At 39.6% G+C, this 20567-nt stretch overlaps 1 protein-coding gene across 1 annotated transcript; it reads left to right on the forward strand.

The window, feature by feature from the left end:
* Positions 1-248: 248 nt before the first annotated feature.
* On the forward strand, positions 249-3794 carry MGP (matrix Gla protein). Its single transcript, XM_065940883.1, has 4 exons — positions 249-380; positions 1878-1910; positions 2730-2805; positions 3412-3794. The coding sequence occupies exons 1-4, from the start codon at positions 320-322 to the stop codon at positions 3551-3553; spliced, it is 312 nt and encodes a 103-aa protein (XP_065796955.1). The 5' UTR covers positions 249-319; the 3' UTR covers positions 3554-3794.
* Positions 3795-20567: the final 16773 nt, after the last annotated feature.

The raw sequence follows: 20567 nt of genomic DNA on the forward strand, positions 1-20567 counted from the left end.
TGTGCCCAGGTCTGACCCAAACACAGGGCAGCCACAGCTTGTGTACCAGGGCAGTATCCTGCCATACAGGTCAGGTCCAGGAGTGAGGGAAAACTGCCCACCCGGAGTAGATACTATCTGGAAGGAATGAGTATTTGGGAAAAGTCCCAGTGCTCATTGAATGCCAACCAGTCTCCACCTTCTCCGGCCCCCTCCCACTGGTTCCACCCCTTTCAGCTGCTCTGATTCTTATAAAAACCCCACAGCCTTTCACCAACAGCCTGTAGTTGTCCCTCCCCATTGCTGCTGCAGGAGACGGTGTGAGAGACCTGGAGACACCATGAAGAGCCAGCTCCTTCTCTGCATCCTGGCTGCCTTGGCCATGGCAGCTCTGTGTTACGGTGAGAACTTTCTCCTGCTGTCTCTCTGCTTTGGTTTTTTTCTTTCCTGCCTCTGACTTAAGTTTTCATGGATTTTTTCCCTCTCCCTCCTTCTCTTCTTTCCCTTTTGCTCTTATAATCTTACAGGACCATGAATTTGACATTTCCCAAGTCCTTTGAGCACTGATCTGCTCCATCAAGTCTTTTTTTTTTTTTTCTTCCCATTGTATGTTTTACCTCTTCAATATCCAGACTCTTGTATGTAACTTAATACACAAGTTCTTTCTATGGTAAGTCGCTCTATACCTGGAAACTTTGCTATTTCAGGGGTGGGGGAAAGAAAGATATCAACTCTCCAGCCCCTAAGCTCTCATTTAAACAAATAAGGATGTTTATTTTGACTTTGGTTACAATTGGTTAAGGGTATTGGTTGAATCAGTCACCTTTAAGAAAACCAATTTTCACTCGACATGATATGTATAGCCTTCTCTAGGAGCAGGACAATCTCACAAAGTTAACGACAAAATTTTTTTAGTGAATGAATTTAAAAATAAAGTTTTACATTTAAAGAATCTCAGAGAAAAATTCCTTTCTTAGATCCTATTGTTAAAAGACCAATTTTGCCTGGTTCACTGTGTTGTTAAATATATGTGTGTCTGTGTGAAGCTAATGAAAAGAAATCTCAGGCAACATGATTTAGGTCATTCAGTCTTACGGTTCAATTATGTGGATATTCTAGGTTTCCTTGAGCCTCAGTTATATTAACAGCTATCTGTAGTTTACTCCTTAGTCTTGAAATTATTCGCCAGTTTTCTGTATCAGAATATTTGGTTTTTCACCTTCTTTTTAACTTTTCAAGCACACTCATATGCTTACAACTATGAGTCTATTATTGCCAAATTTACCTGCTTTGCCTAGGAGAATGGGAGAAAGAAGAAATCTTTTCCTTCAGTGTCGTCTCAGTTCTTTCTCTGACCTGGCATCGTGCCCAGTGTGAGATGTCAGCTGAAGCCAGTGGTTTCTGTGGCTGTCAGTTTAACACAGGTTCTTAAGAGGCTTTCAGAACCTCTTAGGAACCTGTCGTGGAGAAGTCCAGCCAAGCCATCTGCCCAGCCTGCCTGGAGAGTCTTGCCTGTCTCCTCAACCCTATGTCCCTTCCTTGATTCTGTTCTTATTTCAGGTCCCAAATTAAATCAAGCAAGGCTCCCTGGAGACTTACATGCAGCACTTAAATTGTCTTCTTTCACCATCCTAAAGACTTCATAGCTCTTAGAAAATTTTAGCTTAAACCAGGGCCGCTGGCTCCTTCAACACCAGAAAAACTAAAGAGTAGACATATCCCAGCAAGAACAGGGCTAGAGAAATAGCTCATAAATTCTAAATGCCTGAAATTTGTAATAACCACACTGCTAAATATACCCCTCCCATCTTTTTGACTCTTCCCTTCCTTCCCTATATTTAAACTCTTGTGGTCTGTGAAAAGTAACAATAAAATGAATCTTTTTTTTTTTATTCCAGAATCTCATGAAAGCCTGGAATCCTATGAAATCAGTAAGTAAATATTTGAATTCCTTATTGAAACCTCAGGTATTGAAGAATCTCTCCTAATTCTTACATAGACAAAATGGTAATACCTATAACAGAGAGGAAAAAGAGGGTATCTTTTGGAAAAGTAAATTTTAAAAGTCAATGACTATAAAAAAAAAATCACCAGATGAGCAATTTTTAAATTTGCAAGATGGTAAGTATGCTTTCGACATACTTAGGAACCATAAAATCTCATTTGGAAATTTTAAGTTGGCACCACAACAACCACACAGATGGAAAATGAGGAGTAGTGAGAAATGACAAAGTACAGGCTTGGAGGCCAAGTCAGCTGGGAGACCAAGACATCAGCTGATGATCTGGACACTACTGAATATCAACTTATAAAGACTGAGTAGAGAAATAAATATCATGCTCATCTTTAATTTGTTTATTATTTTATGATGTTGAAACTATTCATTTACTGAAAATCTAAAATTACGTTCTACGAGTCCTCAGGACAAAGAGGATTTCTCCTTACAGGAATAAAAAACACAAGTAGAAATAACAAAATCGAGAAAGGCAAAATGATGACCCAAAGCAAAATAAACAAGCAAGGTCTATTGTTGCCTGTGTGCCAAGTGTCTAGTAACCCACATGTAGCTTATTAATTTCTTTGGATGAGGCAGTTTATGAAATTTGCTTTATCTCCCCCTTTACTCTTCATAGTTACATGAAATGCATAAATGAATGAGTGAGCTTTCAAAGATATTTGTATCAGAGAACACTCGTGGAAATATTTTCAATGACTGATTGCCTAAAATTGCACCTATTTTCTGTTTTAAGGTCCCTTCATTAACAGGAGAAACGCTAACACCTTTATATCACCACAACTGAGATGGAGAGCGAAAGCCCAAGAGAGGTAGGTGATGACACGTGGTGGGGGTGATCATTATTCCCAGATCTGAATGGAGGGAGAAATGGGTTTTTTTTCCATCGTATATATTATTTCTAAGTATATTCCAAAATCAAAGAATTTAAAAACAATGTACAAAAACAACTGCTTTTCTAGAAGATTATTTTATGAACACCCCAGAAAGGAGAGGGAGGGAGGAGGTAAAGGAGGAAAGACAGAAAATTTATATTTTTATTGAAAAAGAAAATTCCCCCTCTTTTACCTTTCCTCCTTGTTCTGTAAATATCTCTTCATCTTGGGGGAATCCCAAGACTCAGACTATAAAGAATCCACCTGCAGTGAAGGAGACCTGGGTTCGATTCCTGAGTCAGGAAGATCCCCTGGAGAAGGGAATGGCTACCCACTCCAGCATTCTTGCCTGGAGAATTCCATGCCAGAGGAACCTGGCTGGCTATAGCCCATGGGGTCACAAAGAGTCAGACACACCTGAGCCGCGAACACTATGGGATCTTTCCACAATATTTTTGTTTTGTTTTTTTCTTACTTCTTCACTTTCTTTATGCCTCTCAATTTGGGTTTCTTCTTCTTTTTTTTTTTCTTCTCGCTTTCTAGAATCCGAGAACTCAACAAGCCTCAATACGAGCTCAACCGGGAAGCTTGTGATGACTTCAAACTTTGCGAACGCTATGCCATGGTGTATGGATACAACGCTGCCTATGACCGTTATTTCCGGCAGCGCCGAGGGGCCAAATGAGACTGGACAAAAGTCTCTTTCTTTTCAGAGCCTGGTGCCTGGTTTTATATTCCCTTGCAGTAGCATTACTGAACTATATAGAAACATACGAATCGCTTAATTGTTCCTTAAATGTTCTTGTCTGGCTGCATCCCTCTTTCCTGCCCACAGGTTGAAAAGTAATGAAAATGAAGCTAAGTGAAGGTCAAAGGGGAGTTAGGACGTGTGATTCTTCCATAATAAACTTCTGGTTGGATACTTACATTTTGAGTCTGATTTCTTCTGGGAAAATACTGAGATATTTCAATCATGGCCCACCTAGCCCAGAACAGGAGATTCTGTTAATCCTGTTCTAATGCTGATTAAGTGCACAGGAAAATATTAACTTAGAAGACACTTGCCCAGCTGTAGTTTGTCTAGACCCTCTCTACCTCGGGATCAGTGAATGGCTGCTTCCTATTATGTGTTTTCCAGGATTTTCAAACATAGATGATCGACCATATGATTTTCCTGCTCCCAAAATTTAAATGGCTCCTAAATTCCTTTTGTATGGATTCTAGATTCTGTATCCTGGCTCATCACCCTCACCTGAATATTATCATATCCTAAGAGGCTACAGTTTTGACTCTTTCTGGAACCAAGAAAATATGTGTGCTTTCAAAATCACTCAACATTTTTAGAGGATTTGAGCCTGGATTTTGGAGCCATACAAAATACTAGAGCTCCCCTCAATCTGATTTGCCAATGAGGAAGCTGCAGAGTCTCCTGCTTGGTAATTAGGGACGAAATCCAGGATTTCTCAATCCCCATTCAGACCTTGCTCTTCTCTGCCCTGAGGACTGGTTCGTGTCCATCTCTGCATCCATTCCTTCCAATAGGCCCACTGCCTTCATCGCTTTAGTGCAGTATCTTTCTAAGCCTTCAAAACCCAGCTTAAGATTCAAGCACTTTATGAAATCTATAATGGTTAAATCCACTCAGCTCCCATCACGCTACTCAAGCCAGCATCCAGCCCCTCAAGATTCATGTAAAGTCACTTTGCTGTAGAGCAGTTATTGGCACAACATTGTAAATCAACTATATTTCATGTTGAGAATGCATGTATGTAAAGATTCAAGTACAATGATATTGTTCAATTCATGTTTTGATTAAATTTCTTTTTATGTATATTTGTCTAACATTATGGTAAATTCTTGGAAGGTAGGCACTATAACTGCAATTTCTTTTCTCTCTATAACCTTGGTGCTATGTTCTGGCTGTAAAGGGTAATTCAACGAAAGCAGAAAAAACAGACTGACAGTCACGGGGAATGATCAGCCAATTCTGAAACTGATTCATCACAATAATGTGTTGTATAATTTCAACTATCATTGTATTAATATAATTATAGGTGTTTTACAATTTTCTAACCTTTTTTGCAAGCTCTAATTCATTAGATCTTAGAACAATGCAGAAAATAACTAATATTAGATGGTAAAATAGAAACTCAAAGAGGTAACTTTCTGAAGGTACTGTAGTAAATGCATGTTGGTGTGGTCGGGTCTGTTTTTCTTGTTCTGGGGTTTATTGAATTCTTGAAATGCATTGGATTTAGAATATTTTCAGTCATTATTTCTTCAAATATTTTCACTCCTTCACTCCTCCTTTGGAGATTGCAGTGACATGCACATTAATCACTGGCAGTTTTTCCATAGCTCCATCATATTATTTTCATTTTTATAAGTTGTTTTTCTCTACTGTTTCATTTTTTATTATTTCTTTTAATGTAGCTGTAAGTTTACCAACTTTATCTTCAGTAATGTATAGTTTACTGTTAATCCTATTGAATGTATTTTTCATCTCAGTCATTATAGTTTTCATCTCTAGAAGTTTGGTATAGGTGTTTTAATATTCTCCATGTCTCAACTTTTTTTAACATATTAGATACAGTTATGGTGACTATTTGTTTCCCTGATGGCTCAGTGGTAAAGAATCCACCAGCCAATGCAGGAGATGAGGGTTCAGACCTTGGGTTGGGAAGATCTGGAAAAGGAAATAGCATCCCACTCCATTTTCTTGCCTGGAGAATCCCGTGGACAGAGGAGCCTGGTGGGCTATAGTCCATAGGGTCACAAAGAGTCAGACACAACTGAAGCAGCTTAGCATGCACACACTAACTTCCAAGTCTTAAAGTTCCAGGAACCAGATCTATGACCATCAATCAGATAATAAATTGGGGGCCCAGGGTCCTTAAGTGCCAGACCTCTTATATATTATACAACACTAAATTCATAGTTTTTGAGCTGGCAAGGAGCTCAACAATAACCTAATTCAACTCCTTCCTTTTAACTGAGTAATTTGAGAGCTAAGAGACTAAATGACTATTCCAAGGACAGGTAATTCTATCCTCTTAAGAAATTTGCTTGTATTGACCTCATAAAAATCTAAGCCCTTAAGTCAATTTTTAAAGGGTTATAAACAAATGGTCCATATATTTGTATCAATCTCCAATTGGGTACAGTCACACTTCCCCATCTGATAAAGTTATTTTTAATGTAGTTTCCATCTCAGTCAGAGTTCATCTATCTATATTCTCAGTTCCATTTCTTTTTTGGTATATTCTGGTTTTTTTAGAGCTAAGACAGATAAAGTGATAGCTCACAGATCTTACTATTTCCCTTTCATGATCTTGGTAAGTCCTTTCATGGGAGTAGTAAATCCTGGGAACCAAAGAGTGTTTAAACACAGACAAGATATTCTGCTCCCATCCCATAAAAGCAATTTAGCATTTTAGCACAGCATTTGAGAATTACAAAAACTACGGAACTGGGTCTCCCAGTTCCACCACTTGGAACTGTGAAATCCTCTGTTAATTCATCTTGCTGTACCTCAGTTTCCTTATGTCAAATAAGGTGATTCTAGTTCCCACCTTAGAGTTGTAAATATTAAATAAACGAATATATGTAAAATGCCTGAAATACTGTCTAGCATAGAGTAAGTGCTAATAAGTGTTAAGTATTTCTTCTGTTATTTTTTATTGTACTATTACGATAAAGCACCATACTCTGGATCTTAAGAAATGACAAGACAATTTCTCTTTGGAGAGTCTCATTTATATCTCGAAGGCAGTCTTATAACAAAAGACTATTGGTAGCACCGGCCAGCTTGTACCCACGCCATTCTTCCTCTCTTCTACCTACGCTGACAAAGCATGCACTTTCAGAAGAACAGGACAGGATTTAAGGAAAATGTATGATCTTAGCTTTCACACTCTACTAGGCTTGTGATTCTTATAGCCACACTTTTGTATCATAATAAAATATCCACAATAGAATGGAGTTAAACTTAAATACTTACATAGTAGTAGTATGTTCAAGCACTTTTTTCTTTCATCAGTTCAGTTCAGTTCAGTTACTCAGTCGTGTCCAACTCTTTTGAGATCCCACGGACTGCAGCACACCAGGCCTCCCTGTCCATCACCAACCTCTGGAGTTTACTCAAACTCATGTCCATTGAGTCGGTGATGCCATCCAACCATCTCATCCTCTGTTGTCCCCTTCTCCTCCCGCCTTCAATCTTTTCCATCATCAGGGTCTTTTCAAATGAGTCAGCTCTTCGCATCGGTGGCCAAAATACTGGAGTTTCAGCTTCAACATCAGTCCTTCCAATGAATATTCAGGACTGATTTCCTTTAGGATAGACTGGTTAGATCTCCGTGCAGTCCAAGGGACTCTCAAGGGTCTTCTCCAACACCACAGTTCAAAAGCATCAATTCTCCAACACTCAGCTTTCTTTATAGTCCAACTCTCACATCCATACTAACTACTGGAAAAACCATAGCCTTGACTAGACAGACCTTTGTTGGCAAAGTAATGTCTCTGCTTTTTAATCTGCTGTCTACGTTGGTCATAACTTTTCTTCCAAGGAGTAAGCATCTTTTAATTTTCATTCATACATCTACCTTTTCCATAATAGAAATCTGCCAGTAATACTGTTGTTCTACTCTGAATTTTTGAGCACCATGTTTGTCCATCATTAGTAGACTTTCCTTCAACTTCTCCGTCTTACTACTTCTGGCCTAGTTCTTTGTCACATTGTAACAGAACAGGCTGAGCTCAGCCTGTAGGAGGTAGCCATTGCTGGGCCTCATTACTCTGCTCCCTGTTACTAGGCAACAGGTCTTGCTCAGTCATTGTTCAGGTGCCTCAGTGGGACCTTCCCACAAGCAACTCACTGTCAGTGAGTGGCCATTAGCTATCCTGCTCAGCTTTTGGTCAGTATTGCAGTGGGGCCTGCCCACTGGTAATGGTCAATGAGGAACAACTGGGAAGGTGACTCAGTCAAGAGTCAGTGGTGTGGTGGTCATCAGGTGGAAAGTAAGTTAAGAGGCAGATTCAGGCCTTCTGCTGGAGGCCCTCCAACTCACCCAGCCTTGGGCCAGTGGGTGAGCCAGGGGGCCCAGGGAACAGACTGGAGACTACATCCTAGGGGCTCCAGAGCCCTGACTAAGGCCCTCCACTAGCCTTGGCTCAGGCCTTGAGGAGTGGTGAACCTCTCCCCCATCCCTGTCTCTGTGACCTCCTAGCAGTGGCCGTCTGTTTGGGTCGCAGTTTGTGAGACCTGGTCTCCCCATTTGGGCAGCTTGAGGAGACTGAGGGACATTTGGGTTGGATGCCTGGCTCCCTCAAAGGTGACAGCTGGTCAGGATGTGGGAAGCTGGCCCTGCAGGAGCTGCCAACTCAGCTTGCCTCTTCTTAACCAGGACTGGGACCTTGGAGTGTGAGAGTTGTGCCTTGGGGCTTTACCCTTTCTGGTCAGGACAGAGAATAACATTCATCTGGTAGAAATTTACAGGAACATCATTACCTGACCATGACCAGACCTCAAGAAAAAAGGATCTGACACCGAGAAGTCTGCAACAACTAACCATGCCCATCCCTCACCTTTGCCTTTAAAGGGACTTGCTGAAAGCTTTCAGTAACTTTGGGGATCTCAGGGCATGAGCCACCCATCTCCTTGTATGAATCTAACATAAACTTCTCTGCTCCAAACTCTAATGTTTAGTATTGATGAGCCTCACTGTGCATCAGACACATGGGCTCGTGATTTCAGTAACGATATTACAGATTCTTCACTGTCTGAGCCACCAGGGAAGCCCTTACAGCACTCTAATGAGAATAAATTCTTTTTTGTTGTTGTTTTTTTAAAATTTATTTATTACTTACTTTTGACAGTGCTGGATTGTCATTGGATTGCAGCACATGGTCTTTCTCTACTTGTGGAGAGCGGGGGCTACTCTTTGCATGGGCTTGCTCAGGCTCAGTAGTTGTGGTCCACAGGCTTAGTTACTCTATAGCATGTGGGATCTCCCTAGACAGGGATCAAACCATGTCCCCTGCATTGACAGGTGGATTCTTTGTCACTGGGGTGCCAAGGAAGTTCAAATGAGAGTGAATTTTACCTCAAGTTCATTTTGATTTGAAATTCTTAAACATTGCCTAGATTGCCTCTGGGTTTTCATTTGTGAAGTAGGGTCCAATTTCATCCTTTTGTCCCTGGCGTTTCCCTAGTGTCTCAGTGGCAAAGAATCCATCTGCCAATGCAGGAGACATGGGTTCCATCCATGATTCAGGAAGATCCTCTAGGCCATGGAGCAATTAAGCCCCTGTGCCTCAGTCACAACTATTGAGCCTGTGCTCTGGAGCCCAGGAACCACAACTACAAGAGCTCCTGGTCCACAACAAGAGGAGCCACCACGATGAGAAGCCTGAGCATCACAACCTGATAGTAGCCCCCACTCTCTGCAACTAGAGAAAAGCCTGTGCAGCAACCAAGACCCAGCACAGCCAAAAATAAAAAATACATGAAGCCAGGAAAATCCCCTGGAGAAGGAAATGGCAACCCACTCCAGTATTCTTGCCTGGGAAATCCCATGGACAGAGGAGCCTGGTGGGCTACAGTCCAGGGGGTCACAAAGAGTCAGACATGACTTAGCAACTAAATAACCATCACCATAAAAAAGAAAAAAGAACCTGTGTGTCCTGCCTTGGCAGGTGGATTCTCACCCATTGCACCACCAGGGTACTCCCACTTCTTTCTTATCTTCCCTTCTCCTGCTACTTCAGTGTTAAAGAGTCGGAATGTGTCATGGCTCAGTTGGTCAGTTTATGAATGTATACACACACACACACACACACACATATGTATAAAGCAGAGGCAGGATATGGAAAGTTTTTGGTGGGATCTAAATTCATCCTAGGATTGAAATTGACCCCAATTTTTCTGAATTTAAAATGTAGCTCCCCACCACCCATCAGACTACATCGTGAGACTACATTGAGATTCATCTATTAATTTCTTTAGAGAAATAAACCGGGTGACCTGTTGGGGGTTTTTTCCATCTCTCATTTCTGTGAATTCAGGCATTGAAAGCTAACCAACAAACATGAAAGCCCGAAACATAAGTCATCTGGGGTTGTTAAAACATGAGGTTAAGCTTTGAAAATACTGTACAAGAAATGCGCCCTTTTCTCTGTTTAATACAGGAGATTTTTATGGTGTTTGCCTAGAAACACTCTGATTCCTTTCCTTTGGATAAAGCAATATACAAAATTTGTCCCTACCCATTTCATCTAAGGATAATGACCACTCCTTTTGACAACAAACCTGTAATAAAGTAGGAAAATTAACTGCATACATTTGGATGCATGTGTTTAAACATCCTAAGAGAGAATTTTCCTTCTTGCAAAGAGTCTTGGAAATGTTTCTAAAGGATAATAATTCTGTTTTATAAAAGTACTCAAAGAAAATCAAAAGTGCTCAATCATATCAGTGAGTTAGTCCTCAAACTTGAGAGTACACCAAAGAAGACATTTAGAACTGAGAAAAGGGGAGATAAATTTTTCACTAAACTGATAAGTACAATTCTATAAAATAGCCACAGTATTTTATAGCCACAGGAAAAGGTGGCTAAAACAAGAAAGTTTAGTTGAAGCATATGAACAAATAGCACCCATCTCTTTGAAAACAAAAATGGAATTGGGAATTCAAATTAAAAATAGAGCAAATTTATACCAGTTTCCCAAGCATCTGTTCTAAGGAACAACGTTGCCATCAAAATCCTGCTAAAAGTTGTTTTATGCTCAAATAAGTTCTACTGTTTTTATATATCCCATTTCTGAAACATATGTATACATACACGGAGAGAGAGAGCATTTAATGTATGAAGCTTTCTCTGCAGTCCATCAATAAAGGAATCTGAGTCCATTTAACACAGGGGTTCACAAGATAATTTGACAATAGACCATTCTTTTCAAAGGACATTGATCAACATCCTGCACAACCTGTTTTAGAAGTAGTTAGGCTCAACCTCTCTCTCTTTCCCTCAATAGCATGGCTAGTATGAATTTAACATTTAAATAGTTATCATGTACCTGCTCTATGCCATTCAGTATGATATACAGTAACAGTACAATGCTTCACTTATGGGTAAAGCAAATGCATTTTTTTTCATAAGCATGCTAACCTTGAATGTCAGCCGTGGCCTGAGAAGGGCATCTTGACCAGGAGCTTAGGAATAAGGGTCTATTTCATTTACCAAGCAAAGTTTTCTTTTCACTTCAATGCAGAAAATGACCCAATGCTACATGTTCCATTTGCCATGATTCTAAGACAGCAAAGCTATATAATTTCTTCTATTTTATGTTATTTTATCATGGTAAGCAATTTAATACCGTATCCACCATCTTAACAGTTTTAAGTGTTCAGTACAATAGCATTGTTGACTATATGTACAATGTTATATAGCAGATCGCTGGAGCTTATTTATCTTGTGTAACTGTAACTTTATGCTCCTTGATCGTAACTCTTCATCTCACCACCAGACCTCTGACAATCACCAACAGCTCTTCAACTCTACAAATTTGATTATCTCAGATGCCACATATAAGTGAAATAATGCAGTATTTTTCTCTCTGGGACTGGTTTACTTCACTAAGCACAAAGTTCAAAGATTCATCCCTGTTGCCTAGCACTGTAGAATTTCCTTCTTTTTTAAGGTTAAATAATATTCCATTGTGTACATTTTCTTTATCCATTCACCTGTCAGTGAACATCTTCCTTATTTCTACAACCTGGCTATTGTGAATAGCACCTCGATGAACATGGGAATACAGTTATCTCTTCAATATTCTGATTTCATTATTTTGGATCTAGAGGTGAGATTGCTAGATTATATGACAGTTCTATATTTAATTTTTTAAGGAGCTGGCATACTGTTTTTTATAATGGCTGCACTATTTTTCATTCCACCAGCAGTGTGCAAGAATTTCAGTTTCTCTTCAACCTCACCAACACTTACCTCTTATCTTTCTGATCATTACCATCCTGACAGATGTTAGGTGATAGCTCTGTGTGCTTTTAATTTGCATTTCCTGGATGATTAGTGTCAGCATCTTTTCATTTATGTGTTGGTCATATGTATGTTTTCTTTGGAGAAATATCTATTTAAGACCTTTGCCCATTTTTTAAAAAATATCAGGCTATTTATTTATTTGCTACTTGAGTTCTAAGTATTCATTATATATTGTGAAAACTGATCTCTTATCAGACACATGATTTATGAATATTTTCTCCCATTCACTAGGTAACCTTTCACTCTGTTGATTTTTCTTTTATTGTACAGAAATTTTTTAGCTTGGTGTGGTCATAATTGCCTATTTTTGTTTCACATACCTAAGTTTCAGTGTCTTATCCATGAAATCATTGCCAAGACCAATATCATAAAGAGTTTTCCCCTGAGAGTTTTATGATTTTAAGTCTTTTAAGTCTTTGACCCATTTTGAATTGATTTTTGTGTATAGTATAGCATATGGGTCCAATTTCATCTGTGGATATCTAGTTCCCCAAACACCATTTGTTGCAGAGACAATTCTTTTTTCCATTGTGCATCTTTGACACTCTTATTACATATTGCTTGACCACATATTCACAGATTTATTTCTGGGCTCTCTGGTCTGTTCCACTGATCTACATATATGTCTTTTTACCATTACCATACTATTTTGATCTCTGTAACTATGCAGTATATTTTGAAATCAAGACATGTGATGCTTCCAATTTTGTTCTTCTTCATGGGGTTTACTTAGCTATTCATGATCATTTGTGGTTCCTCATGAATTTTACAGTAGTTTTTTCTGTTTCTGTACAAAATGCCACTTATAATTTGATAAGGATTGCATTGAACCTATAGATTGCTTTGGTTACTATGGACTTTTGAATAATACTAAATTTTCGCCATGAACATAGGATGACTTTCCATTTGTGTCTTCTTAATTTCCTTCATCAATGTTTTGTAGTTTTCAGTGTACAAGTCTTTTAAGTTTATTCTAAATATTTCATTCTTTTTAGTGCTACTGTAAGTGGAATTACCTTCCTTTTATTTCTTTGTTCAACCTAATTGCTCTGCTTAGGATGTCCAGTAATATATTGAATAGAAGTGGTGGGAGTGGGCATTCTTGTCTTGTTTCTGATGTTAGAGGAAAAGATTTCAGCTTTTCACCATTGAACTTAAAATTAGTTTTGGGATTGTCATATATGGCCTTTATTATGTTGAGGTATATTCCTTCTATTCTTTATTTGTTCAAAGTTTTTATCATGGAAAGGTGTTGGATTTTGCAAAATACTTTTTCTACATCTATTGAGATGATTATGTGATTTTTGAAGCATAGTTGATTTACAATATTATATTAGTTTCAGGTGTATAAGGGCTTCCCTCATGGCTCAGTGGTAACAAATCTCCCGCAATGTAGTAGACACGGAAGATGTGGGGTCGATCCCTGCGTCAGGAAGCTCCCCTGGAGGAGGAAATGGCAACCCACTTACAGTATTCTTGCCAGGAAATCTCACGGACAGATGAGCCTCATGCACTACAGTAGGGGTTGCAAAGAGTCAGACACAACTGAGTGACTAAGTGCTCACTCACCCAGGTACACAACATAGTGATTCAATGTTCTTGCAAATTGTACTCTATTAAAATGATTACAAAATAATGGCTATATTTCCAACTGTATACAATATATCTCTGTTGCCTACCTATTTTATGCATACTAGTTCAGATCTCTTAATCCCATATTCCTGTCTTGTCCCCTCTTCCCTCTTCCCATTGGTAACCACTATCTTGTTTTCTATACCTGCGAGTCTGTTTCTGTTTGGCTATATACATTTGTTTTAGACTCCATATATAAGTGACATCATACACTGTCATTCTCTGTCTGACTTATTTCACTAACCATAATAGTTCTCTACATCCATCCATGTTTTTGCAAATGGCAGAATTTCATTCTTTTTATGGTTGAATAGTATTTCAGTGTGTGTGTGTGTGTGTGTGTCTTCTTTCCATCCATCTGTTGATGGACACTTGGTTTGCTTCTGTGTCTTGGCTATGCTAAATAATGTTGCTATGAGCATTAGAGTGCATGTACCTTTTTTGAGTTAATATTTTTGCTTTCTTTGGATATATACCCAGGAGTGAAACTGCTGGATCATATGGTATTTCTATTTTTAGTTTTTTAAGGAATCTCCTTACTATTTTCCATAGTGGCTCCACCAATTTACATTTCCATCAAGGTGGCACTAGTGGTAAAGAACCTGCCCATCGATTCAGGAGATGTAAGTGACTGGGGTTCGATTCCTGGACTGGGAAGAATCCCCTGGAGTAGGAAATGGTAACCCACTCCAGTATTCTTGCCTGGAGAATCCCAAGGACCGAGGAGCCTACTGGTGGGCTACTGTCCATAGGGTCACAAACATTCAGGCACAACTGAAGTGATTGCATACATGCAACAGAGTGTAAACATTCCCTTGCTGTGTGGATTATCCTAGGTTGTTGTTTTTTCCCTTCAGCATTTTGAATAGATCATGCCGCTCTTTTTTGGTCTCAAAGTTTCTGCAGAAAAATCAGCTGATAGCCTTATGAGGATTCTCTTGTATATGACTTTTTTTTTTCCTTTGTTTGACTTTATAATTCTCTCTTTATATTTAAGTTTTGCCATTTTAATTATGATATATGCTAGTGTGTGTCTGTTTGGATTCATCATATTTGGGCCCCTTTGTGCTTCCTATATTTGAATTTCTGTTTCCTTTCTCAGATTTGGAAAGTTTTCAGTCACAACGCCCTCAGATAGATTTTTGATCCTCTCTCTCTCTCTTTTCCTTCTGGTGTCCCTATATTAAGAATGTTGGTATGTTTAATGTTATCTCAGAGACTTCTTAAAATGTTTCCACTTTTTAAACTGATTTTTCTTTTTGCTGTTTTGATTGGGTGATTTCTATTATTCCAGATCACTTATGCATTCTTCTGTACCACTGCTATTCATTTTTTTCCCTAGTGTTTTTTTATTTCAGCTATTGAACTCTTTGTTTCTGATTGGATCTTTTTTATATTTTCCAGTTCCTTGTTAAGATACTCACTGTTTTTGTCAATTCTTTTTTAAATTTAATTAACATTTCTATTACCAATGCTTTAAATGCTTTATCTGGTAAACCGTTTATTTCTATTTCATTATTTTTTCAGGTGTTTTCTCTTGCACTTTCAATTAAAAGAAATTCTTCTGCCTTTCCATTGTACTTAACTGTCTCTGCTTCTGTGAATTTAGGTGAAACTGTTACCTATTGAGATCTCGAAGGGGGCTTCTTATGTGGACGTATCCCTATACAGACAACATGTGCCTTGGGTGGAGAGCTAATACATGCTAGTTCCCTGGGTGGTCCTAGAGAAGTTTGGGTGCTGGGTGCAAGTATCCATTCTTGTCCTCCCCTAGGGGAAGCTTAGAGCTGAGAAATTTTTCATCTGTTTATTCTGTGCTAAGCCAGAGAGAGGATCTATGGCATCTATGTGCCCAAACCACCATCTCCATTCTACCCCAGACAACTAGATTGTGCCAAACCCATCAGTCCTCCAAGACTGACAAGACTGATACAAACTAGTTCCTTTGGAAGTGCTAGAAAAGTTGGAATATTGGACATATGGATCAAATTTTTCCCTCCTCAGAGTATAGCTGAGAGCTCAGATTTTTTCATCCTATTCACTCCATGTTGAGCAGAGAGGAGGTTCTAGTGCTCCACCATCTCTACCAGCTCCATCAGCTCTACCACCTCAGGCTGCCACTTTTATCTCCCTTATGTGGCTAGACCATGAGAGACCTGTCAGAGTTCCAAGTTTAGTCAGGCAGAAGAAGCCAGTCTTCCGGGTAACTGATGTTAGAAAAGCTGGGATGCTGAATGTTCAGGACAATGACTCCCTCTCTTAGGAGGAGCTGGGAGCTCAAAGGTTTCTTCTAAATTTTATGGCTGAGCTGGGGGCAGGGACCCTGGTATGAGAGTGTCCCAAGCCTTCATATAAATTTCAGTGAGCCTGGTTTTGTGCTTGCCCAGGGTGTAGGAGCCTTCTGAGTAGAAGAATTCAGAAATTCTGGGTTTCTCACAAAGACAATTTGTCTGTGAATTGTTGCTGAATTGGTGTTTTTGTAGGAAGAAGTAGGGTCCAGGACCGTCTACCTCACCATCTTGCTTATGTCACCGCCTCCTCCATCAATGCCTCTTTTCCTGAATAGATTCTAGTTTATGGGTATCAGTTCTATAAGATCCAGTGTGAAGCACAGCAAGTTGTCTGATGGTCTCAGGGTGCAACTAACTGTGTCTTCTCATAACCCAAAATTTGTCCATCTCTGGGGTGTCTAAGCCTGCCATTGCTTCTCTCAAGGCTGCTTCTCGTGGCCTATTAAAACCTCCAGGTATTATTCTTAATCTTTATTCATTTTTGGCTGTGCTGGGTTTTCACTGCTGCTTGGGCTTTTCTCTAGTTGCTGCGAGCAGGGGCAACTCTCCAGTTGTGGTGTGCAGCCGTCTCATTGCGGTGGCTTCCCTTGTTGCTGCACGTGGGCTCTAGAGCACAGCTTCAATACTTGTGGCACGCAGGCTTTGTTGCTCCAAAGTATGTGCGATCTTCCTGGATCAGGGATCAAACCTGTGTCTCCTGCATTGGCAGGTGTATTCTTTACCAATGAGTCACTAGGGAAGCCCTTCAGGTTTGTTTTTTTAACATAAATTCCTAGCAAGTCACACCTTCTCTCATCCTGTCTTTACCAGCACACTTTATAATCTAAATGCAAAGTATATTTTATCCCTTTTAAAATGTCACCTTGGGACTTCCCTGGTGGTCCAGTAGCTAAAACTCCATGCTCTCAATGCAGGGGGCCTGGGTTCAATGCTTGGTCAGGGAACTAGACCCCCCACACTGCCGCTAAAGATCCTGCATATCCCAAAGAAGATCCTGAGTGCTACAACTAAGACCCGGCACAGCCAAATAAGCATAGAAATAATATTTTAAAAAATAAAATGTCACCTTGTTCATTCAATAATGGAGATACTTTTGTTATTTATTTTGTTAGCTCTTTCTTGGAGATTTGACACATCTGAACATTTGATGAGTATGTTTTCCTCCATGCCTTTGAATAAAATGTGTTGATCAGTGGGGATTAGCAACAGATTCATTAGGAAGAAAGAAAAAGGAGGTAGGGTGAGGAAAGGTCTGGGAAGGTAACATGAGGAAACAGTGCTGGGCATTCAAATTCACTTCAAAGTTAATTGCATCACTCACTGTGGCTTGTGTGTGGGTGTGTGCTCAGTCACTCAGTTGTGTATGACTCTGTGATCCCCATGGACTTGTAGCCCGCCAAGTTCCTCTGTCCATGGGATTTCCCAGCAAGAATACTGGAGTGGGTTAACATTTCCTCCTCCAAGGGATCTTCCTGACCCAGGGATCAAACTCATGTCTCCTGCATTGGCAGGCAAATTCCTTACAACTGTGCACCTGGGAAGCTCTCATTGTAGCACGTGTATTCCCATTAGGCTAGCTTGTGATTTTAGAGATCCCAACGAAGACTTACGGAGTCAATAAGCTAATTACACAGGCTCTCTGTGTTCCGTCATTTGACCCTGTCGTTTTGTTTCCTTGTCATTCAAAATGCATAACTGAGTCATCAGGTGCTACATAATTAGCTGATATACAATCCAGTGTAAACCCAGTTACCTGAGCCAAGAGAACAGAAAACAAAGTCCGCTAACAGTTTACAATGAGTCAAATGAAGTCTCCTGAAGGAAGGATAATTTAGAAGATTTTCCAGGCCAGACCTTACTCACTCCTCCCACCCCAGAGCTTTAAGTCCATGTTTAGTGTTTACTAACATGTGTTTTGCATAGGATGACCTGAGGCCAGGTCAACCTGAGACAGAACTGTGACAAAGAAGGAAAATATTGTCCCAGGCATCCACACTTTTCCTTTCCAGCTTTTCTTTTTCTATCTACTCCCTCCCCACTACTGGCCAAAACAAGTTAACCTTTGTCCCTCCAAAGAGATGTCTGCATTTTAAAAATAGAGTTTGGAGAGGACTATGTTGACACAAAGGCAAAAATTAGTCTCAAACAGTGTCCTTAAAGGCAGAAAGACAAGCGCCTGAACAAGGTGCTTTGGGGTATGACTCCCAGAGCACCTCTTAAATCATGATTGAGTAACAACCTGGTGTACTGACAAGTTAAGCTCTGCTTTGCCAGCTGAACAGAGAGGCAATTTCTCACACTGTAAACTAAGCGTAAAGGAAAACGAGGCCCAGCCCAGCTGGGTCTCTGAGGGATTCTCTAGATAAAAGGGAAGCTGAAAATTTTTTGGACTCCTGGGAACTACTAGTTTCTGGATCCCCTGAATTTCCCCAGTATCTATAAAGAAGTCAGGATTGGTTTGAAGGAGAAGCATACTAGGGCTCACATCTAGAATGTCGCATATGAATACAGACCTAGAATCAAGATTGTATTTGCACACACGTGCATCTGTGTGTGAGTGTGAGTGTGCATGTAATGAAAGAAAAAGGAGAAGCAGTCTCAGAGCAAGCCCAATTCAAGATCTTGTCCATACAAGCTCTGCCCTTACTTCTGCCCTAGGAGTCCTGGTTGTATGATACTAATTTTCCACTTTTATAAATGTATTTATTTTAAATGCTTTCGCATACATACACTATTTCCACTGCTACTAACAGTGTCTATGAGTTGCAGGCAAAGCAGGAATTATAATCCATAATCAAGAGGTATGAAAACTAAAAATTTGGTAGGTTAAAGTTGATGGCTCAGACAGTAGAGTTTGCCTGCAATGCAGGAGACCTGGGTTCGATCCTTGAGTCGGGAAGATCCCTTGGAGAAGAGAATGGCTACCCATTCCAGTATTCTTTCCTGGAGAATTGCACGGACAGAAGAGCCTGGTGGGCTACAGTCCACTGGGTCACAAAGAGTCAGACATGACTGAGCAACTAACACATACACTCACTTACAAAGTCACCTGTAGCATAAAGCAAAACCAGCACTGAACCTCAATTTTCAATATCTAGATATCCCCTTATCTACTACTGGTAAGAAGCTTTGGGGGTCTTTGCAAAAGCAAAACTAGGGTTAGGCAATATGTGTAAACTGACCACACTTGCAACAGCATAGAGAAGAGAAGGCCCAGGGACTTCCCTGGTGATCCAATGGCTAAGACTCCAAGCTCTCAATGTACAAAGCCCAGGTTCAATCCCTGGTCTAGAATCTAGGAACTAGATCCTATACACCTCAACTAAGACCCAGCATAGCCTAATAAATAAATTAATATAATTTTAAAAAGAGAGAGAAGGCCCAGCCCTAACACTAGAAAAAGTTTCGAGAAGGAGAAGCTCCTTTGAAGTCATCTCTCAGTTTCTGATAAGACTTCCTTGAGAATCACAGAGTCACATGTTTAAAGTCAGTGTTAAAAGCATTTTTCAGGATAATCAGTCTCCTGTCATAGAACAAGCTAAATCTCTTGGACAAAAATCAAATAATTCAATGTCAGTTTTGCAAAAGGGGAAAATAAACCTGTGCTTCAAAAGTATATACAGTGTTCTTTTTTTTTTTTTTCCTTTGCACTCGGTAACCTAGAAGATGAAAAGAAGGCTTGGAGCCAAACCAAAATATATCCAGTTTTCCACAAGCTAAACTGGGGTTCTAAATGCTGCCATTAGAAACCTTCAAAGTCACCATTCAGGTCTGTGCCCGCATGGTGTACACATACCTTAGAATTGTAAACAATCACATGATTTATCACTTTCATATTAAAGACAAGCAGGTATTACTTGCAGAGGCTAAATAAGATCTTAATGGATAACTGGGTATTTAAATACTCAAGCTCTAGGATTAGCCCTTACATACACTACAGTTTTTCCAGTATCCATATTTATAAGCCTCTAGGTTTCCAAGAAATTTTGTACCTCTCTGTACCTCTTTAAACTTAGCTGGGACTTATTTTCAGTATCCCTCTTTGTGTCTTCTTCTATCCTAGTCACTAGAACCAAAGACTGCCTAAATTAGAAGATCTTCTCCTTTGTTTGACCTTTCCTCACATCATAATCTCAAGTAGCCCATCACACCCCTTTAGAAAATTCAGATGCATATTCCCCTTAAATTGGTACAGACAATCTTATGATCTTATTTACAAAGCAGAAATAGAGACACAGAGAGAACAAACGTATAAATGCCAAGAGGAAAGAGGGGTGGGTGGGGTGAATTAGGAACTTGGAATTGACATATATACACTATTGATACTGGTATAAAATAGATAACTAATGAGAACTTGCTGTAAAGCACAGGGAACTCTGCTCAAGGTTCATTAAAGTACTCATTACTCCCTATGTGGGGACAATGATATGATGTCTATCAGTTGGCAGCTCTAATTGAGCTGTTAAACTGGTAAATAATCAGCAAAATAAAATTAAGTAACTGGCACTGTATCTTGATTTGGCATTGACCCCTTGACATTATTAATATGTACAGGTAAACATAACTGTGAGGAGCTTGCATTTTATTTTTCAGATGACTGATTTAATTCTTTAGGTCTCATTATAACCTTACCCTGGGTTGTGAATTAAATGTGATCAAATGCAGGTGACAGTTTGACAGGGTTTGACAAGGAAGGAAAGAATTTCTATTATTCTGTACG

This window comes from Muntiacus reevesi, chromosome 1 (assembly GCF_963930625.1).
Source record: "Muntiacus reevesi chromosome 1, mMunRee1.1, whole genome shotgun sequence".
NCBI lineage: Eukaryota > Metazoa > Chordata > Mammalia > Artiodactyla > Cervidae > Muntiacus > Muntiacus reevesi.

Bases quoted from the DNA above. Each gene is read 5' to 3' on its own strand.
- MGP (XM_065940883.1), top strand. From the start codon at position 320: ATGAAGAGCCAGCTCCTTCTCTGCATCCTGGCTGCCTTGGCCATGGCA. The intron at 381-1,877 runs GTGAGAACTTTC...TTTTTATTCCAG, and splicing joins CATGGCAGCTCTGTGTTACG to AATCTCATGAAAGCCTGGAA. The intron at 1,911-2,729 runs GTAAGTAAATAT...TTCTGTTTTAAG, and splicing joins CCTGGAATCCTATGAAATCA to GTCCCTTCATTAACAGGAGA.